Source organism: Cnephaeus nilssonii (genome assembly GCF_951640355.1).
Source record: "Cnephaeus nilssonii genome assembly, chromosome: 8".
Classification (NCBI taxonomy): domain Eukaryota; kingdom Metazoa; phylum Chordata; class Mammalia; order Chiroptera; family Vespertilionidae; genus Cnephaeus; species Cnephaeus nilssonii.
The window spans coordinates 40,344,909-40,372,451 of NC_137079.1; the positions used below are offsets into that span (position 1 = coordinate 40,344,909).

Here is a 27,543-nt window from a genome sequence, read left to right on the forward strand (position 1 = left end):
CTTTATAGTTTGGTTTCTCCTTTTTTCTCTCTTGAAGTCCTTGGTATCAATTTATTCAAACTGGCTTTTGGGTGATATCACAGGTACCATCTTTATGGGTTTATTGTTTATTTCTGTTTTAGAGTTTACTGTACATACACACATTTCTATCCCATTGGACAAGAGGATCTATTCTACATACTTGTTCCTTCTGCCATCTGTCAGAAAACTTCAAGGTCAGTCTGTAAAGATCATTTCCATATATACTCAATGGTGGTGCTCTTTCTATATCTGACTGATGTTAAAACTGATATAGTTGGTACTGCAGAACCTGTTGCTGAAACTGAACTGTGTCCTTTTTGGCTGATAAATAGCCACTCCCTTGTAACTCTGAGCACCTTCCTACCATCTTGGAATCATACAAAGCAAGCATGTCAAACTCGTGACCCATGCGGCCCAGCCAATATTAACAGTATGTAAGAAAGTTTTTTTTTGTGTGTGTGTTTTTTTTAAATATGTTCTATTGATTTTTTACAGAGGAAGGGAGAAGAATAGAGAGTTAGAAACATTGATGAGAGAGAAACATCGATCAGCTGCCTCCTGCACACCCCCCACTGGGAATGTGTGCAACCAAGGTACATGCCCTTGACCGGAATCGAACCTGGGACCTTTCAGTCCGCAGGCCGACACTCTATCCACTGAGCCAAACCGGTTTCGGCTGTAAGAAAGTTTTAATTAAAATTTTGTAACTTAATTTCTATAATATCCTGTTATACATAATCTATATATATAAAAGGCTAATATGTTAAGTGTCCCTCCGCCCATCTGACTGGACGCTATGACACGCAATGACCATCAGAGGGCAGATGCTCAACACAGGAGCTGCTGAGCTGCAGTGACTTGGCAGCAGCAGTTCTTGGGTGATGCACCCCAAAACCAGAGAGGAAGAAGCCCTGGTTTGCTGCACACTTGTGTTTGTGTTCCACACCCTGTACGACAGCAACTTTGCAGAACTTTGCAGAGTGCCCTCTCACACTCCGGGACACCTGGGGGGATGTCGGAGAGCCGGTTTCAACCCAATGCTTTCTTTTTAAGACCTTCCCTGGCCATACTACTTACATTTTAATCTGCCTCATCCACGATAAATCATAGTCCCTTCCTTGCTTAATTATCTTAGCCCTTTCCTTTGTCAAAATATGTTTTGCTTATTTGCCTATGTATGGATTGTCTTCTGCACTAGAAGGTAAGCTCCACAAAGAAAATTGATCTTTTAAAAATCATGCTATATCTTCTGTACGAAGAATTGTGTCTAGTGCATAGTGGATTCTCAGTAAATATTTGTTGACTGAATAAATTTGTGTCAATTAACAAAAGATGAGGATAAATTTAATGTTTTACAGAGATGGCTATTTCCTAATGCGCTCTCTAAATGTCATTTTAAGAACATTCCTTATGTGAAAGATAATAGAATGTTTTCAATTTGTACTTTGATGATAGAAAAAGACAGATCATTCTAAATTATCTAAGCAATATTTCAATGACTGAGGAAAGAATAGAGTCAAAATAGAATAAAAGGAAAAAATCTAAAGCAAGAAGTATCACGTGGTTGCCCTGTTCTCTGTCCCCAGATCACTTACTTTAAAAAAAAATCTTTATAATTTAATATAATCCTTTTACTAACAATTCCTTACATTTTGTTTATATATTACAGTTTAACTATTCCTTTACTTTAATGGTAAATTTAATTTATTCAGAAGGTCTGTTGATGCAGCTGGATTTTTATCTCTGCCTGTTGGATGCCAGAAGTATTGAGAATGGGTGTCAAACCAAGTTTTGAAGAGAGAACAGATTAGGACAGGGAGTCTGGTTATGACACCAATAGCTCAGTGACTGTTTTACTTCTTCCATACCCTCATGATACAGCATAATGAGGGAAGAGTTTGCATGTTTAGAAGTTTATGAAGAGATAAACTACATAGGAACCAAAACTGTGATTGGGTTTATTGCTGGGTAAGGTAAAAGTGATCCCAAATGAAAAACTTGGGATGGAAAAAAGAATGGTGAACAAATAAACTAATAAATATGTGAGCATATTTAACCACATAGTGACTATATCAAACAAAAATAGCAATGCCTAATTTGTGGGGCTTAAATCAACCCTAAATATAAAAAGCAGGATGGTGTTTATCAGGAGAGTGCTGACGATTCATATTGTATCTTTTCTGTGCATTTTTTGGTTATGGGTTCTGTCCATTTTACTATCGAGTGTTTGGTTTTCTTTCCCCTTAAATTTTAAAGGACAATTGGAGGATTTTTTTTCATTTTTTATCCAATTCCAGAGGTTCTGCCCCGCCCCCCTCCCTTTTTTTTTTTTGCTTTCTCAGGCCTTCCCCCTAATGAGTCCAGCCTGGGCCTTGGCTTCCTGAACACCTGGGTTGACAGGAGCCAGTAACTGGGTTGTTGTGCCCATATTCTAGATGCCAAAACTGAGGCTTAGAGAGGGGAGCAGAGGTCCCTACTCCCAGCCCACCTCCTCCTGAACTTAGCTCAGCTCACAGTTGGCTCACCCAACTGCTGCCTGGTTGCTATGGTGTTGGAGGAGGAGTGCTGGGGTTCTTGTTCTGGCATTAAGAAGGGTTCAGCAATCTGGAGAAAGGCTGTGTGTAACTGAAGTAAGAGTCCAGTGATGAAAGATAATTTTGAAAGGCATTGGGGGTCAGAGGAGCCTAGCTAAAGGAGCTAAGTTCTCCTTGTCTCAGGACCCCTTGCTTTTTATTAACACAAATTGTCCTAAGGCAAGGTGGAGATATACACTTCAAAGGGTAGGGTTTAGTACAGAAGCATTGTCAGATTGTAGAATAGCCTACGGCTGTTCAGGTGTTTGGCCAGTAGGAGGCAATAACATGTAGATTAAGATATCCTGAGCTGTCTGGCAGCAAACAATCAATTTAATGCATCCTTTTCAGGTTTGGGGAAATGCCTTTAGCCATTCCCAACAGGCAATAACATATGTGACTCAGCCCTTGCTGAGTCCCCAAGTTCCATCAACCTTTCGATGAAACTTGCAATTATGACATGCTGGAACTGGCTTCTGGCAGAGGAGAAGGAGGAGGAGCCAGTTGGAGGATTTTTTTTTGTGGAGGAATTTTAAGGGTCTACAGTTTGTCCTACTGCTGGAAATAGATGTCTAAATGCTTGCCACTCACATAATGTGGTCTGTGAACCAGCACCTGCATTTGTGAAGAGTTTGACATCACCGGGGAGCTTGATAAAACTGCAGAATTTGGGGCACCACACCTGACATTCTGAATCAGAACTTGTATTTTAACAGGATCCCCAGATGATTTATATGCCTTATAAAGTTTGAGAGGCCCTGGTCTCAATGATCGCTTAAAGTCCACATATTTCATCTCTTCTAGGAATCTCTTCTGACTAAAATAGAAGTGAAAGAGGGGGTTATATTCCTCCAATACTATTAACCCTAAGTGGTGTCTGTAAACTTATGTGTTAGATTAATTGCATACCTTTCTCCAGATGCCTTATCTTGAAGAAAAGGTTGTGTCTTCTAATGATGTTAGTAAAATTTTAAAAAGCTTGCTTTCTAAAATAAATTAACCAAAGTTCTTAGAAAACAAATATTATGAAACATGTAGAAAATGAATTACAGTGTAATGGTTCCTCAAAAAAAAATTAGACATAAAATTACCATATGATCCAGCAACTCCATTTCTGAGTATATACCCAAAACAATTGAAAGCAGAGACCCAAACAAACATTTGCTCACCCATGTTTATAACAACAGCGTTATTCACAATAGCCAAAAGGGGAAACCCTAGTGTCCATTGACAGATGCATTGATAAAAAGAATGTGGTATGTAAACACAATGGAATATTGTTCAGCTTTAAAAGGAGGAAATTCCAAGAAATGCTAAGTGAAATAAGCTATACACAAAAAGAATTATATTGTATGATTTCATTTACATGAGGTACCTAGAGTAGTCAAATTCATAGAGATAGAAAATAGAATGGTGGTTGCCAGGAATGAGGAAAGGGGAAATCACTGTTTAATAGGTAGACAATTTCAGTTTGGGATGATGAAAAAAGTTCTGGAGATATATGTTAATAATGGTTGTACAACAATACGAATGTACTTAATGCCACTGAAATGTACACTTAAAAACGGTTAAAATAGTAAACCTTACATGTATTTTACCACAATAAAAACCCCAAGTCTATTTACCATTAGCTTGCAAGAAACTTCAGAATTTTATTATTATAAATTTTTATCTCTAGTAATGCCTTATATACAACAAAGTTCATCTTTTTTATAGGTTTAACTTTCATAAGAAAAATAAGGTATAAAAATAATAGATGCTTATTTTAAAAATGCAATTAATGTAGGGATAAAATAAAGAATGAAAGCCTCCTCTGCACTTCCTTGGATGCTACAATCCACAGGCCTGACTAATCTTTATAGGTTACTTTTTATTTATGCTAAAAACAGATGTGCTCTTTCAAGATATGCCTGGAAAAGGTTTTATACTAATTATGTATCATTAAGACACATATAAATCCTATAGCAACCCTAACAGGAAAACAATGCCGTAAGTGGCTATTTAAGCATACATAATGTTTGAATTACAAATATTTGAGCATAGTGCAGTCATTTATATGCAAATTTTCAAAACAGGCTGCAATTGTATCTCATCTCCACTACCTACTGGTCTCATCCTCAACTAAAGGAAAACTTCCTTGTTATAGTTTTGGGAAAACCAAGACTGGATTTCTCCTCAAGCTAAAGTGGATTGGTGTATCTTCGAACACACCATGCACACCATTCATTCCTATTTTACTAAGCGCCTGTGCCTGGAGCTGCTGCTCCTTCTGTAAAGGTGTGACTGCCTCTCTCCAGGAATAAGAACTCCCCCAATTCTAGTTGGGGATTTAAAAAAAAATAGTCTTCAGTAAGTGTATTGGTTTCCAAAGGTTACTGTAATAAAGTACCACAAACTGGGTGACTTAGAACAACATAATTTATTCTCTTACAGTTCAGAATCAAGTGTCAGCACAAGGCCATACTTTCTCCAAAGGCTCAAGGGGAGAATCCTTTGGTTCAGCTTCTGGTGTTTGCCAGCAACCCTTGGTGTTCCTTGACTTGTAGATGCAGCATACCAATCTCTGCCTTTGTTACCACATGGCCTTCTCCCTGTGTGTCTATGTCTGTGTCTCTTCTCATAAGGACATCAGTTATATTGGTCCAGTATAAACTCATTTTAACTTGGTATCTGCAAAGACCTTATCTATAATAATAAAAGCATAATATGCTAATTAGACCAGAGGAAGTCAGGGCTGCGAGGGAAGCCCGGGTCCAGAGTGCCAGAGGGAAGCCAGTGCCGGCAGCCGGGGGAAGGAAGGCCTACTCTTGCACAAATTTTGTACATTGGGCCTCTAGTTTGCAAATAAGATCATATTCACAGGTACCAAGATTAGGACTTCAATATGTATTTTGAGGGGATACAATTCAACCCATAACAGTAGGACCAAGTTTCTGTTGAAACTTAAACATGAGAAATGTTCCATTTGTTAACAGCACACTTTTACCAGGAAGGAGGGTCTCAACTCCAGGTTGCTGGAAAAATCAGTCTTTCTGGGCTTAGTTTACATTTCCATGTCTCCTTCTTTGACTGTAAGAGCTTGCATTTGGTTAGACACTGCCAGTGACTCCTGTCAGCACTTTAAGTGCCATCCCCTGCTTTCTAAATGAAAATCTGCCAATTCTAGAATATAACGAGTCAGGTAGCACGCACAGAATTCAGAGCTGGTAGAGATGAGGATGAAATTAGAAGGTTGGAGCCGATCAATGATTCTCTGTCATCATTGATGTTTCTCTCTCTCTCTCTCTCCCTCCCCCTTCCTCTCTGAAATAAACTAAAAAAAGAAGAAGGTTGGGGAGCTCTTCACTTTCCACTTACTTGTGCTCTTTTCTTAAACAAAACAAAACAAAGGGAAAGGCCCTGATCAGGTAAGTGTGATCGGGATCCATCAAGGCTACCGGTCTGATCCCGGTCAGAGCACATATAAGAAACAACCAATGAATGCATAAACAAGTGAAACAACAAATCGATGTTTCTCTCTCTCTAAAATCAGTAAATAAAAAAATTAAAAACAAATTAAACCACAATAGCTAAAATTTAAAAACAAAAAAGGAAACCCACAACCTTGTGTACTTTTTGTTGTTGTTTTTAATATATATATACATGTTCTATGGAAGTAGATACTGATTATTGACCTGAGTTAACATAGTGGGTAAAGGTTTGTGCTGTTTGGGACTTCTTCAGAAGTCAGAAACTCAAAGGGAAATCTTAATTTAGAATTCTCATACTAGCATCTGGCAGTTCTGGTAAGAAGTGAGCTAACGTACACCAGTGCAGCTCAGAGGTGTAAAGTTGGGGTGTGGATGGTCATATAAAACAGCATAGGGGCCCCATGAAAGGCAGGGTGGGGCTGGCCTGTACCTCCCTATACTATTGGGGTAACCCAGTCTATTCTTGGAACAGAGAGGCCTGGGAACCAGGGGTGGGAAACTTTGGGCCTGAGGGCTATATAAGGTCCACAAAATCATTTGGTCTGGCCCTGCCAAGGCATTAGGGATGAGTTAATTCAATGTTTGATCAAATATAGCAGGCTTTTTCTTGAAATATTAATGTTTAAATAGATTTACTGGGTATATTGTAAAAAAAATAATAATTAAAAACAACAACCCCCCCAAACCCCCAACCCCCCACACACAAATATAGCAGGCTAATTTGTAAGTTGATAATTTTATATGCCTTGTGAATGATGTTATGGATATCCAAATGGCCCTTGGCAAAAAATGGTTCCCCACTCCTGCTCGAGGTCATTCCCTGATTTCATAGAGGAAATAGGTTACGGTGTGATTGTTTTTATTATCCACACATTATTTGTTTTGTTTATCTTCCAGTCTGTCAGGCTCACTCAGTGCCACATCCAGCGTTCCAATCCACTAGGAAAACAATCTAATCCAGCAAGCATTTATTGAGCGCTGATTGCATGCCCGACTTCCAGTCTTATGTGCCAGACCTGCCCATTAAGTCCTGAATGGTGGTGTTTTGTTTCAAGCACTGGATTGGTAGTTTTCTCTACCACTTTAAGACTCCGCTTTAGGCCAAGTGTTTGATTTTCTGGCAGGGTGGGTCGCAATGGGGCCTCCTTCCCCGCAGTAACAGCGGCTCCGAGGCCCCTGGACACTTGGGCTGGAGGAGCTGCCAGGATTCCCCTGAACGCCGGGTGCGGGCTGCCACCGCGCGCGCCCCGTAAGCCGATCTGGCAGGTAAAAAGCTGTCCATCAGCAGGCTATGGGCGTGGCCTGCGCAGACTGGCCAATCATCAGAACCACTCTTAAAGAGGTTCCCTGCCCCCGGGATCCGCCCAAACCCAAACCCAAACCCAATCCACTGAGCATGCGCTTAGGGCCCTGTGCAAATCCTCCCTCCTACGCGGCGGGGTCAGGGTTAGGCTGCTGAGAGTATCCTCCAAAAAGAGGGGACAAGGAGGAGAGGCGGTGGGTGTCTCTTAGGACGGAAAAGCGGCAAAGGCTCTGTGAAGAAGTTCCTCAGAGTGGGAGCTGTCGCTAGCAGCCGCCAGCTCCTGGGTCACGTTGGGTTCGCAGACCCCGCGCTTCAGGGTTCCCTGGGCCCCGCGCTTTGCAGCCCGGCCAGGCCGCGGAGGGGCGGCAGACAGGCGTTTCGTGTCATTTAAGCCTCTTGCAGATTACGGCCCTTAGTTTATAGAAGAAATATGAGAGGTTCAGAAGTTCTGATCCCGTCCAAGGTGACGCTGCAGGTCGCCCTCGCCGGCGGAGGTCTGCGTGACTCGGTAGCAATGGTCCCGGCCTACGACGTCCTCATCCCGGGATGCTCCTTAGGCTCCCAAGGCTTCCCACAGTTCGTTCGACCCCTCGGGGGTGAGATGGTGGATTTAGGCCAAGGAGCGCCACCAAGGGGTGCCTGCGGCGCTCCGTCCGGCTCCCCACCACCACAGCTTTGGACGGCCCAGTGTTCCCTGGGTGCTGCAAAAAGGCCACTTGGTGCTGCAAAAAAGGCCACTTTCCTGAAACTTCCGACCCCCCAAGCCCTAGGCGCACAGGGGGGCGTGGTGCCCCCCCGAACCTGGACCCTGAGGGTGACTGGAGCCCCCAGGATGCTGGGGGCGCTCCACAGGCAGGGGTCCCAGAGTCCCTGGGTACAGGCGCCAGTTCCCGAGTCTTCGCCCTTCTCCAGCGTGCGCGGCCCTGGCCTTGGGCAGTCGGGCGTGCGTCTTGGGGAGCATCGGACCTGAAAGGAGGCGCCCCCTGAAGTCCCCACCGGTCTCGCAGGGGGCCCGCACGGCTCGCTACCTGCGTCCAGCTGCCTCGCTCCCGCGCCGTGCCTCGCGGGCTGGACTGCCCTGCGGGGCCCGCCCGACCCGAAGCGCCGGCCCCGCCTCCGCCCGCCCCGCCCCGCGCCGCGCCGGACACCCCGCCCCGAGGAGGCGGCCCGGCGAGCGGCCGCGGAGGGAGGCTGGTGGCATGGGGGAGCCGCTGCCGCCGCGGCCACACGCACGGTTACCCCTAGCCAGCTCCGGCGCTGCTCCGGACGCGGGGAGCTGCGGACGCCGAGGGGGTCGCCTCGGAGCGTGACAGGGCTCGGAGGGCGCGGCCAGGGCTGCGCCAGGGGACGCGCGGCGGGGGAAGCAGGCAGCGGCGCTGGGAGCCTCGGGCGGACGGGCGGGCGGGGCGCCCAGGGCGCACCTGGCGGCGGCGCGGCCCGGCCGGACCTCGGGAGGTGGCGCGGCGGCGGCGGCGGCGAGGATGTCGCAGCTGTCGCTGCTCCCCGCCTCGGCGGAGACTCGGAAGTTCACCCGGGCGCTGAGTAAGCCGGGCACCGCGGCCGAGCTGCGGCAGAGCGTGTCGGAGGTGGTGCGCGGCTCGGTGGTCCTGGTGAGTGCGGGGCGAGGGGGCGAGGGGGCGAGGGAGGTGGGCGGGCGGCGATCCCCTCCACGCTCCTCTAAGTTGGTCCGGCTGAGGTGGAGCAGCCGACCCTGCTGGGTCTTAACGATTAAGATGCGGTGGGAAAGGGGGGCGGGGGCGTTGGTCAGGGGAGAAGGGACGGTACTGGAGGGGCGGTGACTTCCAGACCCCTCCCTGTGTCCGGGGGTCCTCTCCCACTGCTGTCCCTTCTCTCGGGGTGAGATCGCCACTCCCCCCTCCACACCCCCCTTCCCCCCGCCAGTTTACCTCCTCTGCCCCCTGGGAAATGACTCTCCTTCCCCCAGCCCCCCCAAGCCCTCCCACAGCCCGCTCTTCCCTCGGTATGAGGAGGGCCTTGGCACCTGTAGCCTGGAGGGTCGCAGGGCCGTGGAGATGGGGGCTTACTTTTCCAGTCCGCAACCCTGGGTTGGAGATGGCCCTGCGGACCCTTTGGATGGGCCGAACTCCAAGTAGGGAAAGGGGTTCTTCATCCTTTTCTCCATCCCCTTCTTCTTAAGCCGGCATCCTGATGTTTGGTCTCTTCTTAGGAAGGGATAGGGGGCGTGATGGGAACCCTTGGTAATTTCAGTTTCGTGTAAATTACTACGAAGTTTGGGGATTGGAAGCAAGCGCAGCAAGCAACTCCGAGATTTTAATCCGGTTGTAGCAGAAGGTCTTTAGAGAACAGGCCCGTGGATGTGAGGGAGATGAAGTTTTAAATCAACTTCCACCGGCAGGGCTGGTCCTGCTGTGTTTGGAAATGCAGTCAGTATGCCTGATCACTTGCACGGTTCCGGAGAGGAGCGAGCGACGTTGGAGCAGCAATGTGCTCTCCGGGGCAGCTGGAAAGTTTTAGTAGCAACTTGCCCTGTCACTTTGGTTTGTTTTCTTGAAAGGGGCTTGTTTGTGGGTGGGTGATTTGTGGTGTTTGTGGGAACAATGCAAGAAGATGGGCCTTGGAAGTGATTCTCTGGACTTTGGTGGCACCGTGTGTGGGGTATTATCAGGATGGAGTGCCAGGTTCCTTAACACAGGGGCTGAGGCATCTTTTTGATGGCAGATAGACCACTTTCCTGGGCAGACACAGGATGCCATGGATGATGGTTGTGGAGATTGGAGATGAGGGTTCGCTGATATCCAAATTCAGCTTGCTTGGTTTGGTTTTCCTCTCAATTGCCAGCTCTGCCAACTCACTCCAGATTCTGCAAACTCCAATTTGTTCCATAATAAACAGGGATTTTTTTTTTCTTTCTGTTTTACTGAAGTTGATCTGCTGATGGTAAGGAGCAGAGCAGGAGTTGGCAAAAGACCATAACCTGGCATCTCGTCCATAATCCGAACTAACTTACGTTGCTTTGGCTTTTAAGTAGGATGTCTGCGTCTTCCCAACTTCAGCCAAAATGCATATGTTAAGGATAAAGCCCGCAAACATCTGTGGCACCTTTTCTGTTTTCACACGAGACTTAGTTCTTTAAACTGGGGCTACTGTCCTCATCAGGGACCTGAGGCAAAAGAAGAGTAAATAAAACATGACTGTGCCATAATTTTCAAAGTGCTGGAGACCAGGATTGAAGAGGAGGTATTAGTTTAATAAGCCATTAGGTTGAGCACAGAAGTGCCAACAGAGATACAACACTGCTAATTATTGATGTTCGACAGTCCTTGAATATCTGATCTTCCTTTTGAAGGATGGTCTACTGATAGTGACTCAGTGCTCATACCTGTGTGTGACATACTTCTACTGTGTTACCTTATGACACTTTTAATAATATATCAGTTTTCCCTGGATACCCTCAGGCATGAACAGCCAGGAGCCTGGCTGTTGTCTCAATCCCTAGGGTTGTTTATCTGTGATCACTTGTCTGATGAAACAAATGTAAAATGCAGAAAAGTAGGTGGGCCTATTCTGGTGAGTGCAAGACTCCCCCTGAAAGGGAAATGCATTGCAATGGTTCTGCATTGCAGAAGGAGGAATTTGGGGTAACTTACAGATACTAAAAATTACCTTAAACCTCACTTCCCTCCCCCCCAGCCAGGTACTCTGCCTCCCTCTTGCTACTCCCCAGTGTCTGCCAGGAAGCCACAGCTGGTGCATCTGCCGCACAGGTTCTGGCTCAGAGGATCTAAGACAGTAACTCTGATCCATGCAGGAAGCAGGCCACAGCCAAGCCAGGCTTTGGAATCCTGTGGTCCATTGATCTATGCTTGGATGGAAATATTACTCTGCTCTGTCTTTGACGACTTGTGTCAGCGCTAATACAACGCCTCCAGCATAATAAACACTCATTAAATATTCTTAACTAGCTGACTAATTTGCAGATGGACTAAAAGAAAAAAAAACGAACAGGATATTGATTTAACTAGCTCTTCCCATGCTTCTAGTATTGATGAGTGGCCGGTAGTGAGTTCAGAAACAACAAAATTAAATAGTTCAGTGGGTTATAAGGGCTGCCTTTTAACAAACAGACTTTAAAATGTAAAAGTGAGATGTGCTCATAAATTTTTCATTGCCTCATAGCTTATTTTTTATATGTTTAGGTTGTGGACCTTTAAAAATGGTTTTACATGAACTTATTTGAAAATATAAAGTGGTGAGAATAGTATAATGAACCCTCATGTTCCATCACCCAGATTCAATAATTATCAAGATTTGCCAGCTGGGTCAGTGGTTGAGCATAGACCTATGAACCAGGAGGCCATGATTCGATTCCTGGTCAGGACACATACCCGGGTTGTGGGCTCAATCCGCAGTAGGGGGTGGGCAGAAGCGGCTGATCAATGATTCTCTCTCATCATTGATGTTTCTCTCTCTTTCTCTCTCTCTCCCTTCCTCTCTGAAATCAATAAAAAGATATTTTAAAAAAAGATTTGGAAGACTTGTTTCAGCTGTTCCTTTTTTTTCTTTCTTTTTTTTTTAATGTGTGTGATTGTGAGTTCCAGGCCTCCTGTCCTTTCACCCCTACTAGTATGTACCTAATATGTATTATTAAAAATAGGGATATTTTCTTACATAATTACATAATGTCATTATGATAAAGTTAATAATCTGTTGATACACTATTCAGTTTTTCCAGATTGTTTAAGAAACTACTAATTTTTGTTTGTTTGTTTATTTTAATCCTTACCCAAGGATATTTTTTTCATTGATCCTTTAGAGAGAGTGGAAGAGAGAGGGAAAGACAGAGAGAAGCATCGATGTGAGTGAGAGAAACACATTGCTTGGTTGCCTCCTGCACGCGCCCCAACCAGGGCCCTGGCCGAGGAGGAGCCTGCAACCAAGGTACGTGCCCCAACCGGAATCGAACTCGGGACCTTTGGGTCTGCAGGCCGACGCTCTATCCACTGAGCCAGGTCACCTAGGGCAAAACTACTAATTTGATTAGTAGTTTGTTCTGATCAGGCTCTAACATGGTTTGCAGACCTTTTCAAATTTGGTTTATTCTTTTGTGAGCCTTAGAATGATTTATAATGGAGTGAACCTTCGGTGGGGTCAAGAGTCCTGGGTTTTAATCCTAGAGGTTTGGTAATTCCGAGCATGGCCTCTGGAGACACAGCTCCTGGGTTGTAATCCCAGCTCTACCTGTTATCAGCTATGCAATGTCAGGCATATAACTTAACCTTGTGCTCAGTTTCCTCATCTTTAGAGTGGGGATAGTACTGGTACTTAAATTATAGGGCTATTGGGAGAAGACATGTGCTTGGCATATATTCTTCCAGCTACTGAAGTCACCTTGTGCTGTTGCCTAACTTCTCTGAACCGCAGGGTTCCTCTTCTATTAAACGGGGCTTTACAGGATTGTTTCTAGAGTTCCTTTCCCCACTAGCAGGCTGCTTCTATAAGAGTGGAAGATGTACTACTAGCAACATTCCAGTAATATTTACTGCAGGAAAGGTAATTTATGATTTTGGGTAATGAAAGAAGAATCTTCACAGATCCCAGAATTAGCTTTCCATGATTTAGAATTGTCAGGAGGGCAGTATGCTCAAAATATGCAAGCTCAGAAGAAAAACTAGAAATAATTCCCAGAGCAGAGTTGAGTTGTGATTGCTTTTGGACCTGAAGGCATTTTACCTTGGGTCTCTCACTGTATTAAAGATAGCATCAGCATGGCCTAGATCTAACAGTATACCCCTCAAGGCCTAAAAATATCCTTTCTCTGAAAGGTTTAAGTATTGTGACACAGCTCTTTTCGTTGGTTTGCCGACTGCATGCACTTGGGTATTGATGCCCAAGTCATCTGGGAGCCGGCTTCCTTACTGATCTTATCTCAGTATGTTCAGTTTCAAACTCTCCTTCCATGGCAAGCCCCTGCCGGGATCTAACAATATGGAATGGAATGAAACAAAACGAAATGAAACCAAGTCAGGTCATTACTAAGTTTTCCTTTGTGTTACCGGAGGAGGATGGACAGAAGGTGTGGAATGGTAATCTCTCAGAGTATGTGCTTGGGCCTTCCTCGCCCTCCCAGCTCAGTCAGCTCAAGATTCCAGTATTATCTGAGGTAATGTGAGACCCGAGTGGTGTTCTTTGAAATGCTCTGGTAACATAAAACCTCATTTTGGCTGTAATTTTAAATCAGATATGTTAGCAAATCAGCAACTGAACTGGCCTGAGCTTCACCTCACTGTCTTTCTCCACCCTCTGGTGGAGTCCTAACAAACAGAAATATCCCCAAATACAGGAAGCAGGGTGGAGGCCCATCTCCAACTAGATAATCAACAACAGGTTCTATTTCTTTGGCTTCTACTCTTTTTGAATACTAGGAGATGGGAGGGCCTTGGATTTGAAAAGGGAAGGAAGGAATTGTGAAATCTTTATCCACGTTTATTGAGTGCCTGCTTTGTGCTAGGATTCTTCGCTGGGTGCTACAGATATGCTGTTTTGTTAGAGCAGGCCCTTGCCCTGTAGGGTTTATGATCTAAACAGGTGGAAAGGTCAGTCATCTATAAAAGGATGGATAACAGCACAAAGGAGCAAATTTAAAGGGTCAAATGTTTGCTTCTGAAAATTGAGGGAGATGAAATGACTGAACTGGTGTATAGGGAAAAGATTTATGAAGAGTTGAACTGTACCTGGAAGATACAGACATAAAAAGGACTCCCCCCCCCCGCCCCCCCAGAAAAGAATGAGAGACTGAGATAATGCTTAGGATGCCCAGGTAGGCCAAGGCGAAGGAAAGCAGCTTGGGCAAAGAGGGCCAAGTTTTAGGAAAAAGGGAGAGAAGTTTTGAGAAATACAGTTGCCAATTTTAGGAGCAATTTCTATGATAAGCTGAGAACACATCATAAAATATTTTTTCTTATCTTTATGAAATCTATTTTAGGACAGAGGTTCAAGCCACCATATGAACATATGCTTCTTAGAGTGATCTTCCCCTAAGTGTAATCTTGGGGTATATGTGATAGTTTTGTGTCATGCAGGCCCAAGGACAGGATAGAGGTCTGTGGTATGGAAGAGAAAACCCAGAAATATCTGTGTGTGTAAGCATTTAGGGGGTATCATGGGAGGGGTCATCATTCAGTAAACGATGTTGCACAACAACGTTGTTGGAGCCCCATCTTAAATCATGAACTGAAATAAATTATAACTAAGGTAACAGTTACATATAAAACAAATAACAGGAACAGCGTAAATCACAGGTGAATAATCATGTAAGGGTGAAGAAGGATTTTTAAAGTATGAAATGAAGAGGAAAAAGACCAGTTTGTCCTGGACTTGGGAGGTGAGCCGTGCCTTTGCCACTGATGAGCTAAGACCTCTGAGCAAGTTACTTCAACTAAGCCTTAGTTTGTTCATTTGAGAATTGGGATTGTTAGGTATTATTATCTGAGAGAGTTTTTTTTTTAAAAAAGATTAAATAAGGTAATGCATGTAAAGAGCTTATTAGTAAGTGCTCAACAAATGTAAGCTTGTATTATGCTAATAAAGGAAAACGGATCTTGACTAAATATATCTGGAGCCAGCATTGAGTACTTGCTATGTCATAGAATATGTGTTAAGGTAAGTCACATGGGAAGGTAAGTCACCCCAAGGTCACACAGCTGTAAGTGGAGGGTCTGGGTCTTGAACCTGGGCACTGTGGCTTCACACCGTGTGTTCTTAATCTCTGTGCTTACTGCCTTCCCATGTAAACAAACCTGTGTTCTGTATGTCACAAGTACCATAAATGTAAAAGTTAAACAATAGGCTTAGAAACAGTATTTGTACTCTCTATATAGGTATAGATTATATCTATATCTCAGTCATAGTATTAAGTTTCTAAAACTATATAGAGTTCTTGAAAATTAATTTAAAAAAATACTCCAGCAGAAAAATGGGAAAGGGCATTAATAAGGCAGTTCCTTGAAGAAAGGAATACAATTAGCCAATAAAGAGCTAGAAAGAAGTGCAGTCTTGCCCTAACTGGTTTGGCTCAGTGGATGGAGCCTCAGCCTGCTGACTGAAAGGTCCCAGGTTCGATTCTGGTCAAGGGCATGTACCTTGGTTGCGGGCACATCCCCAGTAGGGGGTGTGCGAGAGGCAGCTGATTGATGTTTCTCTCCCATCAATGTTTCTAACTCTCTATCCCTCTCCCTTCCTCTCTGTAAAAAATCAATAAAATATATTTAATAAAAAAGAAAGAAAGAAAGAAAGAAGTGCAGTCTTGCTAATAATTAAAGAAACATTAATTAAAATAAAGTGCCATTTAGCCTGGTAATTTGAAAATGTGCAAAGATAGAAAAGGTATTTGCAAGCATGGGTAAACTGGGCACACTTATTTGCAAGGTTACACCATTCCACAACTTCAGGGGCCCCATTCGCATAGTATTTTATGAGAATCCTGTCTCCTATATATTATAAGATGGTGAATGATATAACCTTTTTGCAGTTGACCTATATGTATCATGAACTTGGAGAAGCTCCTATTCTTTGGCCCAATACTTACATTTGTGGGAATGTCTCTTAAGGACCAGCGTGAAATGTGTATAAAGTGTTTCAAGTCACAGTGCTGACTCTTCAGGGCAGAAAATGTAAAATGCTGACCAACTGCAAACTATCTAAAGGTCTTACTGTATTTTAAAAAAATTGTGGAATGTGGACCATTTGTGATACCTTTACATTTTGTTTTAGAAGAATAATGACTTAAGAAAATTCTTTCCTTACAGTATTGGGAGGCCGGGACTTGGACCTGGCTGCCTGGGTTCTATTAACTCTTTGTTAATAGAACTGTGTGGCCTTCAGTTGCAACCCTGCAGCCTGGCTCCTGTCCTTTGTGTAGGTTGGCTTCTAAGTCCTCCTTTAATTTGTCTTCAGAATGTCTGCAGCACTTGATACTGGCCAGTACTCCTCCATCCCCTTCTGTGGTTCCTTCCTCTTTTGTTTTCTTTACTCTGTCCCCCTGCTGCACTTACCACCCAAGAGCTTTTCTAAAGGGTCTTTTCTCTACCGGTAGTTCATAGAATTTCATCTCCTCCCTTCACTCTGAACACCTTTATTGCAATTTCTAGATCTTTATCTCAGTTCTGATTTTTCTCCCAGCTCAGACCTGGTTTTCTGCTAACCTGCCTGATGTGTAGTTGGCTGTCCTACCAGTTCTTTACCTTCAGCATCTATGAAACACAAGTTGTCACTTTTTATTCGCAAACCAGCCACCTTTTTCATGGTCACCAACTTTGAATCTCGAATTCCTCCTTTATCTCTTCTATTCATCTCCTCTTGCCTCCCTCATTCCATCATCACTACATCCATTATGTTCTGTTTCTGCATCAGACAGTATGGGCTGATGACTTCCTAATCTCAGTGGCTCATAACAGAAAACTTTTATTCCCCCCGCCCCCTGCCCACTCTTCCTTTCCATTGAGGGTGGCTGGGGACCATGTTGTCCATGTCCTGGATCCTGGGTTGATGAAACAGCCACCATCTTGAATGTAGTGGGTCCCTGTGGAGGGAAAGAGTGTGGGGACTCCCTCATAAGCTCTTAGCTTCCACTTCTGGGCTTATGTGCCATTGGCTAAAGCAAGTCTCATGGCCATACTTTAGCCAAAGGGTGGAAAGTACAGTCCCATCTGTATGCCTGAAGGAGAGAGAACTCTGGTGAGTAGCCCTCATGACTGCTGCCACCTGTAAGTCCCTCCCCTCTGTCTCCTGCCCTTACTTTGGTCGTTGTAGTAGTAGAGGATAGGGTTGCCCATCTGGTCTCTGCTGCCATTCTTACTCTGTCCTTGAGGCTTCAATTCTGAATCCTTAAATACACTGGTGCTTCCCACTGCCCTTGATATAGAAGCATCTTTCCTTGGACAGTAAGGTGTTCTCCTTATTGGGCACCACCCTGTCATTGCTCACTGGCCCAGCTTTAACATGCTCTGGAGTTGAGGCTCTCTCATACCCCAGTCTCAGGCCTTTGGCAGAAGCTCTTACCTCTGCCTGGGGTAATCATCACCTCCTTGCCAGCCTCATCATCTGGCAGGCCACTCCCCTTGGTCTTTGGAACTGTACTAACATGGCCTTGCCTATCCACTCAAACCGAAACATGCCCTGCCTGCTCTTTTTGTTTGTAGCAGTTAGCACGTTTATGTATTTCTTTGTATGTGCATGTGTCAGGGTGTATTTCCCCCATTGGAATGTTTGTTCACCATGATTTCTTCAGTGTCTGGTTCAATAAATATTTTGTGGATGAATGAATGCATTCTGAAGACTCTACCTTACATGTTTCCATTTTTCATCCTTTTGTGATTCCGCAATGTCCCTAATTTCTCTCCTCTACACCGTTTCTATTTACTTCATTCAATTCTATCTCTCTCTGCCAGATTAATTTTCCTAACGCACAGGTTCCATTATGTCATTAATTTTTCATTGCCACCTGATAAATTGGTGGTATTCTCGCACGTATCACTTTGGCACTGGCCTTGTGTTTGCAATAGTTTAGAAAAGGCTGGTCAGGTTGTCAGTATATCTGCATCATCTTTGCATAATTTTTGAAAATGGCCACACATTTTGACTCAAGTAACGTTAATTTCCTTTATTTGTTTTCACAACTCTCTGGAGCTCCAGTATGTAAAAGAACACTGATCTATCTCTTCTGTTAGGTATTTAGTAACTCATTAATTTGGGCGGGTGGGGGGGGGGGGAGGAAACTATAAGTACAAATAATAAAAACAATTGGAGCCGCTTTTTATTCATTTAAACCATAAGTTTGCAAACCATCAAGGAGCACTTACTTGGATAGTGAAGTTGTTTTTATTTTTTTACATTTTTGTCACTTTTTCTCTCATGGACTTCTTGGGTCCTTATCAGTGAATTGGTAGCAAGGTCCTTATCTGATCAGAATTCTGTTATGCCAAATGGTTTGTTTGAATCTCCCTGCCACTCTTTTCTTTGAAGTTGGCAGGGATAATTCAATTAAGATAGTGCTTGAGTGTGTCTACTTGGGAGGCTGGCTGGGTCAGTGTATGTGTTTAGAGACATGCCCACTTATTTATTATAGATTGACATTTATTGAATGTTAATCTGAAAGCAGATGTCTGAATTACCGAGGGTCTCCATTGACCAGCTGAAGTTTATTCTCAAGCTCTTATGTATTTAGAGATTCACATACTCTGTTTTCAGAAAATACATTGTCTTAACAGAAAATACATTTTCTGTCATCTGGTTATAGTAATGTTTTAAGGAAGGATGTTTACCATGCTAAGTTAAAAAATTATAAACAGTATGTATATACAGAATGATTCATGTTTTAAGAAAAGTATAAGCAGTATTTTGTTCATGAAAAAGTTTTGTGATTTTACAGATGCTATAGTAAACTATTCTCTTTTGTTGCAGGAGTACATTAAATATCAAATGTTTAGTTCTTGAATTCTAAAACATAGAAAATATGGTGATATATCCAAGTTTCTGTTAATAAGGGTTATTTTCTTGCTAGAAATGACAATAGGGTAGAGTTGATAAGAACTTGCTCTCAGGAGGTTCTAAACCTTGCTCTTCTGAGAAAGCTCTTTACCCTGAAAATGAAAATTGTAATAGCACTTATCCCATAGATCTTTGTGATGATTACATGAGCAGATGCATATAAAGCACTTAGACAAGGGCCTGGCACACAGTAAATACCCAAGAAGTTGCCAGCTTTTGTTATTTATGAATACCATACAACCCTTATAAGTCCTGCTTTGAGAGAATTTTATGACATGGAACAATTATAATGTTGGGTGAAAAAGACACCTAGTATTTGGAAATATGTGTAATCACAATTGTGTAAAAAATAACATGTGTTAAGAAAAATGTTGGAAGGGAATACATGAAAGGGTAGACATATGATTTTCCCTTACATAGTCTAATATTTTCTAACTAGAGGCCCGGTGCAGGAATTCATGCATGGGTGGAATCTGGCCAGCCGGCCCTGATCTGGGCCATCGGCCAGGGGGAGGGGATGCAGGAGGTTGGCCGGCCAGCCCTGCCCCCGGTCAAACTCCCGGTCGAACTCCCAGTCAACTCCCAGTCAAGGGGACAATTTGCATATTAGCCTTTTATTATATAGGATTGTTTTACTTTTAAAAGAAGAGAATGGATAATAACCTGTCAAGAAAAAGAAAACTGGATATAGAAGGGAAATTTTGGCATATAAGACATTTACATTAGTACTCTTTGAAAATTACACTTGTACATCTTAGTTGTGTTTCTTAATGTCAAATGTGTTCCTGCGTGGGACATACACACACGCATCTTGATTGCAAAAGTATTGTCGGCTAGATAGGAGCCCTGCTCATTAAATGCTCATAGAGGAAGGAAGCCCATGTGAAATAATGAAACTTTGCATTTGACAGTTTTATAAAAAATCTTGCTTGAGCCTCTGGAAAATCTAGTCAAACAGGGATAGTTTTTTTTTTTCCCCCTCTGGTTTTCAACTCACTTAAGGTCACCTGGCTAATAGTTAACATTTCCTCCTCATTCAGATGGCTGGGATTGTCTAAAAGATAATTTAAAAATTGAATTTCTTGGAAATTCAAGCACTTTTCTGGAAAGTACCATGAATTCTCTGGGTTGATAGAAATTTGTGACGTGGAAATGAAATCATGCTGTTTAGAGGTGAAAGGTATCTTTAGAGGCCATTTGGTTCAGTTTTTTAATTTTGCAGATGAGGAAGTAAAGTCTTCAAATTGTCTGTGGTCATACAGCTAGTTAGTATTACGGACAAGAACGAAATCTAGTTTACTGACTCCTGGTCCAATGTATTTTCCACTGACCACAGGAAATAATTGAATTGACTTTGTTTACACTTGCACTTTTCATCAAGTATTTTTACAGACCATGGTAATCAGATAATATCAGACTATGAAACATCTATTTGCACCATGGATCTCCTCCCTGCTTGTATATTTCATTAGGCCTAGGCCAGTTTGTAGGTGAAATTGACACATTTTTCCACAAGCCTAAAAGGAATTCTATAGTTCTCTTTAAGGGGTATTAGGTGGGAAGAGAGAAAGAAATAAAAAGCAAGAATTACAAGATTAATCTAAAAAAAGATCTTAATATAAACTTATTGAAGAAGGAAGAATTAATTTAGTAGTCAAATAAGTTATTTAAGGGATGGGAAAATCATGATTTTATGTATACTTTAGTTAAAATAATTATGTGGCTTGAGAGAAAACCTTCCCAGGCCTATTAACCTAAAATTCTTTAATGTAGAATAAACTGTTAATCTATTTGATTTTACCTTGCAAGCTGCTTTGCCTTGGCTAAAGTAAATATTCTGCTATAAATGGCAATTTTGTTCAAATTGTATTATTACAGAAAGAGTTGCATTTCTAAGATTGTTTAGAGAATTTATTTAAACTGTCATTTTAACATATTGCTGTTTTCTTAAGTAGAAAGCGGAGTTCCTATGGTGATAGCAGAGGTGCCATAATATTTATAGTATATTAGATTCATTTGTAAACTGTTATACTAGCTAGAATTTACAGGATATTTAATCTGTTAGGTGAACTTTTTTTTTTCCAGGCCTTTCAATATGTTCATTTATCCATTTTTATTTTCTTTATTCTTTTAAGAAAACCTGAGAGAATGCTAATAATTTTTTTTTCTAAAAGATCAGAAGTAACTGTTGTTACGTGATTTTTTTTCCTTTCAACTGAAGACTGTGTGCGCTCAACTGACTTTCTTGAAGGTAATTTTGTGAAAAACCCAATTAAATATATCAAGTTTTAAAAGGAACTTAAACCTCTTAAAACTGAGAGGGCAAAGGTTCCTGGCATCGTGTCAATTTCTCTTGGAATAGTTAATATATTGGGCAGACTTGAGTAAACACATTGGTGTTGAGGTGTTCATAATGTGTAAGAGGTAGCATGGGAGAGGAGTGATGACCAATCGTAGATGATGGTTTCTTGAATTGAGGACAGTCACATTTAATAAGTCAGATATCATGGTCTGGAGTTTCAAAGCTGGGGAGGAGGAGGCTGAAGATTATGGGCTCTGGAGACCCCACTGGATGGGTGGTGGGATAGGCTCCTTTGGTGTAGATATTATGGGGACTTCTATTTGAGGAATGGGGTTTCAGAACAGCTTCTAGAACTTGAGGTAATCACAGATGTATTTTTCCATGGTTTCAGTAAATTGTCAAATAGAAGGCTGACTTCCATCTTCACAATATGGAGTCGTGGTGTTTGGCTATCCTCTACTCTGAGAAATATGCCCCAAATTAGCCCTACCCCACAAACTACTAGTATATTCCAGTGAGCAGTACATTTCCTGTTAAGAGAACTGGGTTCTGCCTGTGATGCCTACTCGTTGTGGTGTTGGCCTGGTGCCTGGGTTGTGTCACCTGTCCAATGGGGGAGGCCCTGACCAGCCCAGAGTGGATTTAAGCTACTTCTTTCTGATCAAATCTTTTGGTTTGTAGCTGGGCCTGGTGCTGCCCTGGAGCTCGTTTCCATCAGCAGTGACCTCTGATAGGGGAGGGCAGAGGCCAGATGGAGCCTAGAATTCTCTGCTCCAGCTTCTCTGTGATCTTCTTCCACATTATCAGGCTAGGGTGTTGTGCCTGGGAGCCTTCTGAGGATTCAGTGTTCTCCTGTTTATCTTTAGGCAGGATCTTAGCAGGTCTTGAGACATTTTTGAATTCTTACCAATGACATCTATACTAATTAAAGGGTAATATGCTAATTAGACCGGCCATCTTCCGGACATCCATCCAGACGTCCTTCTGGACAAAGCCATGGTGGTGGGGGCCGAGGCAGAGGCAGTTAGGGGCGACCAGGCCTGCATGGGAGGGCAGTTGGGGGCGACCAGGCCTGCATGGGAGGGCAGTTGGGGGTGACCAGGCCGGCAGGGGAGAGCAGTTAGGGGCGACCAGGCTAGCAGGGGATGGCAGTTAGGGGCAAGCAGGCCGGCAGGGAAGGGAAGTTAGGGGCGACCAGGCTGGCAGGCAGAGGCAGTTAGGGGCAATCAGGCAGGCAGGAAGAGTGGTTAGGGGTGATCAGGCAGGCAGGCAGGTGAGTGGTTAGGAGCCAGCAGTCCTGGATTTCAAGAGGGATGTCTGACTGCTGGTTTAGGCCCGATCCCGTGGATTGGGCCTAAACCGGCAGTTGGACATCCCCCAAGGGGTCCTGGATTAGAGAGAGTGCAGGCTGGGCTGAGGGACCCTCCCCTTCCCGTGCATGAATTTCATGCACTGGGCTTCTAGTTACCAACAAAATTGCAGTGTTATTGCAGTGTTTTAAAGCTCTCATGCTTCAGTATTCAGTAGCTTCCCAGTTGTCATTGGCCATTCATTTACTCTAACACTTAAGGACAAACATTTTGTTAAGACTTAGACCTTGTCCTCAAGGAGCATGTAATCTAGAGGGAAAAAGGAGCATAAATGGGACCTAGGGAGCTTTTGGATTGGTTCCCCTTTGAAAGTCCTCTACCACTTGGTTCTTTTGCATCCTTGAAGGAAGAAGAAAGGTTGTGGCTGGTGCAGATCAAGTTCATAGGAGGGTGCTGAGACTAAAGTCAGCTTTCTGGGAAGTAGAAACATACCCGGACCTCCACATCTATTACAGTAAATTGTCAAACAGAAGGCTGACTTCCTTGAGACCCAGAAACCATGTGCAGGTTCATTGTAGGAGTAATGATAGAATATTTTTCTCATGAAGATACTGGATAGGATAAAGGAAACTGATGTCAGTGATGAGTGCAGTGAAGATTGTGCATCAGGGCTCAAAAGAATAGTCTAAAAAGGTGGAGGGAAGGCTTTTTATTTTCATGGTAATGTGGCTAATAACATTCTAAAGAGAACTAAAATTAAGATTTTTAGCTATATGCATGTACTTTACTTTCAAGCTAGTTAGGGAACAACTAGGCATTTAAAAGATTTATTTCTCTTGGTATCTAGAATGTGTACCCTAGTGCAGAGAACCTCAAATTTGCAAGGATTTAAATCTCAATTATGTCCTTAATTAACCCTAGAAGTAATATATGAAATGTATGTTAAATAACATAGTATCATGCTAGCATTTTAAACTTATATCAAATAATATGTGGTATATTATTGTAGTTCTTTATATACTATATTTGAGGGTACAAGAACTAGCAAACCTCCGATTTCTTCAGAACTGAAAATGAAACTGATTTTTGTGGGACTCCAACTTAAAAATAACCTGAATTGGTTATGATAACTGTGTGAGAAAAGAAAACTACATTTTTTTATGTAAAATCATCAGTGACTTCAAGCTCCACGGAACACAGATTTGCATGGTGCTATTGCCTGGGTTTTTAAGTGAATGTAAAAGGTACTGAATACTTAGCATGGGGGTTTTTATAAGCAAGGTGGCATCCTGCTGATTGCAGGTAGGCTAATGACAGCATAACTAAGGTACTGGTCATTGCTTCTAGAAAAGCATTGCTTTTCAATTGCCAAGAAACATCTTTATTCGTAAATACTAAAACTGGTTCTCATGTAAAAGTTCATGTATTTGATTGAGGCTTGGTTTTTGTTTAGTTTTATCTCTTTTTATTTATTGATTTGAGAGTGAGAGACAGAGAGAGACATCGATTTGTTATTCCACTTATTTATGCATCCATTGGTTGATTCTTATATGTGACCTGATAGGATATCAAACCCACAACCTTGGTGTTTCGGGATGATGCTCTAACCAACTGAACTACCCTGTTTTCAGTTTTATCTTTTTTTAACTTCCTGCCATTAAACACATGTGTGGGTCATGTTAATAATCCCATGGGAAAAGAAACAAGCAAGTATTTGATTGACAAATAAATATGCAAGCACATGTATTTTATAGATGTGAAAACATCTGTATTATACATCTGTACATTTGTATATACATTACGAAATAAGCTTCATACATAGAAGACAGTGTCATTGGAGAGTTATAAGTAAAGTGTTAAAGGGACCTACGGAGAGAGAGTGCCTTCTGTCCAGGGAATCAGAAACAGTTTAATGAAGGAGATGGCATTTTGAGTTGAAAGCAGACTTGAGAGATAACAATTGTTTTAGATAGAGGGACCTGTGTGACCCAAGGCCAGGAGGAAGGAAATTATGGGGTGTATCTGGGGAGTAAAGTGTAGGAAGAGTTAGGGATACACAGATCTGGGTTATCCATGGGGGGGGGGGGAGGTAGACAAGGGCCAGGTCGTGGAGTGTTAACTTTGTGTTGTGGGTTTTTGAGCTTGAAGGCGCCTAAATCAGAGCTTTGCTGTGGGAATATGGTGACTGTGTGACTGTGTTGTTGGAGCCTAGTGACTGGGGCATTGATGGGGGCAGAGGGCTGGCTGTTTAGATATCCTATCTAATAAAAGAGTAATATGCAAATTGACCATCACTCCAACACACAAGATGGCTGCCCCCATGTGGACACAAGATGGCCACCACAAGATGGCCAGCAGGGAAGGGCAGTTGGGAGGGACCAGGCCTGCAAGGGAGGGCAGTTGGGGGCAATCAAGCCTGCAGGGGAGGGCAGTTAGGGGTGACCAGGCCGGCAGAGGAGGGAAGTTGGGGGTGACTGGGCCTGCAGGGAAGGGCAGTTGTGGGGGGACCCAGGCCTTCAGGGGAGAGCAGTTGGGGGGGACCAGGCCTGCAGGGGAGGGCAGTTAGGGGTGACCAGGCCTGCAGGGGAGGGCAGTTAGGGGCAATCAGGCTGGCAGGGGAGTGGTTATGGGGTGATCAGGCTGGCAGGCAGAAGCAGTTAGGGGCAGTCAGGAAGGCAGGCAGGCGAGCAGTTGGGAGCCAGCAGTTCTGGATTGTGAAAGGGATATCCGACTGCCCGTTTAGGCCCGGTCCTACTGGGATCAGGCCTAAACGGGCAGTCGGACATCCCTCAAGGGGTCCCAGATTGGAGAGGGTGCAGGCGGGCTGAGGGACACACACACACACACACACACCATGCAGGAATTTCGTGCACTGGGCCTCTAGTTGTTTAGAAAACCCATGCCATAGTCTAGGCAGCAGTTAATAAGGAAGTATTTTGGGATAATGTGGATGGGTACTTGAACCTGATTTAATTAGATTATTTATTTGATAAAGATTTATCAATAATTGTTTGTCCCCCCCACACCCTGGTGAGGTTGGTGTTTCCTGGCTAGGTGAGATTGAAAAGCTGGAGGTATTAAATATAGCCTTAGGTTTCAGGCCTACAAGACCTGGAAGGTGGTGATAAAGAAATCTGAGAACACCCACCCAGGCCTTGAGTGGAGTGTAAATTTATCTGGTCTCCAGCTTTCAGATAAACCCGTTGCAGACAGATTAGAATCTCATCTCCCATTATAAACCACCACCAGAGAAAGATTAGCAGTGAGTTGCTAGGGACCTTCATTTTTTAGAGAGTGTTTTGGGTAGAGCAGGCAGCTTTAAAAACTATCTCTAGTCCTCTTTAAAATAGTCATAATCCGTGTGTGCTAACCATGAAGCCCCGATCAGCTGCTTTCTCCACCACTGTCTGCAAGGCTGCCACTGACTTCATATCGATTTTCTAGGATGAACTTTCCTCTCTCTCCTTTTTAAGGGAAAAATTAAAGAAGCCTTTAAAATAGTAGGTTCATAAACCATTATTTAGAGATAAGAGAGTTAGGTAATTAATTTTGTTACCTTTTTTGGTGCACATTTCTATAGTGTACTTGTTTTAGGTAAGAGAAAATAAATGTGACTGCTTTGTACAACTGCTTTGAGCCCCCGTTCATTTTTGGATGTGAGCTTCTTTAACATTGTCAAGTACAAGCTAAGCCACAACATGGATTGATAAATTACAGATGGAAAAGTGTCCCTAGAACCACAGATCAGTCTTCTTTGAAATTCTGTGTTCCTTTGATATTGAAATGCTGTTATTATTGCCAGATTATTAATCAGTATGGTGACAATGGTAATAATGATAAGGATTTTTTCATGTCTTTCTCTTTCACTGTTTTCCCAATCAGCTGCCTACTCTAGTCGTCCCTCAGAAGAATGAGAACCTGATGCTGCCCTCCTCCCATCTTCCAGAGAGTTTAGCTACTACCTTTATTTCAATGACTCATCCCCATGTCTTTATTTCCAGCCTTGACTTAAGACATTTGTGAGGGTCGGGAGAAAGCCAGTTGGTGAAGGAATATGATGAGTAAAAAGGGAGGAGGATAAATGAGAATTTCCCCCAATGGGAGAAGATCTACAGGTCTTAGTGGAAGCCTTCAGAGTAGAGAAGCACAGCAGGAAGTGAAAATGTGAAGGTGTTGAACCTCCAGTTCTTGCCATACGGCCGTGCTACACAATGTAAAATCCACGCATAGGGGTTTGTGAACTGTTTATAACTGACCTACGATGACATACGTACAGAAATTGAGAATAAGAGTTTAGAAATCTTTAACAATTTGAGAGGGCAACTTTAAGTCTGCTCAGTCTAATAACAATTTGGGACTTACATTTTATGTCTTTATTTATTATTAGTTGTTGTTCTTATTTTGTATTTTATACAAGTATTGTTCCTTAGTAGATTGTGGGAAGAAGTGGACCTTCACCACAGGTAGTTTGAAAATGCCTGTTATAGGGTTGTGGAGATGGTAACTTTATTTGAAGTGGTTGGTTTGGGTAGCTGGAACTAGGGGTACCTAAGGGAAAGGAGGCCCTAGTGAGATGGAGTCTGGTGACTTGAGGGAGTTGCGGGTGGAAGACAGTTTGGACACGTGGTACCCACACTGAGGTGAGGCCCAGCCCCAGCATTTGGTAGGAATGTATATATAGTAGTTCCCTTTACCCATGGGCGATACATCCCAAGACTTTCAGTGGATGCCTGAAACCATGGATAGTACCGAACCCTATATACTGTTTTTTCTTAGACATACATACCTTTTTACTTAAAGGAAGCACTTTATGCCTTCTCTTAGGCATATCCAAATTTCCAGCAGCACTACACTTGGGAGCCATCTATATATATAAAAGACTAAGCAATCATCCGACCGTCCAACCAGTAGCTATGACGCACAATGACCACCAGGGGCAGACGCTCAATGCAGGAGCTGCCGAGCTGTGGTGACTTGGCAGCTACAGTTCTCGGGTGACGCACCCAGAACCAGAGAGGAGGGATCCTGATTCTGGGGT

At 43.2% G+C, this 27,543-nt stretch overlaps 1 protein-coding gene across 5 annotated transcripts in view; it reads left to right on the plus strand.

The window, feature by feature from the left end:
* Positions 1–27,543, plus strand: part of DOCK9 (dedicator of cytokinesis 9) — a 286,418-nt gene that overhangs the window by 19,932 nt on the left and 238,943 nt on the right. For 4 of the 5 annotated variants that reach the window (XM_079779189.1, XM_079779191.1, XM_079779192.1 and 1 more), the window contains exon 1: positions 8,539–8,977. The exons of the other annotated variant lie outside the window; for it this stretch is intronic. In XM_079779189.1, the coding sequence (XP_079635315.1) occupies positions 8,849–8,977 (129 nt within the window). In that variant the 5' untranslated portion in view covers positions 8,539–8,848. Of the gene's footprint in view, positions 1–8,538; positions 8,978–27,543 lie in introns of those variants that run through there. 5 annotated transcript variants of the gene reach the window in all.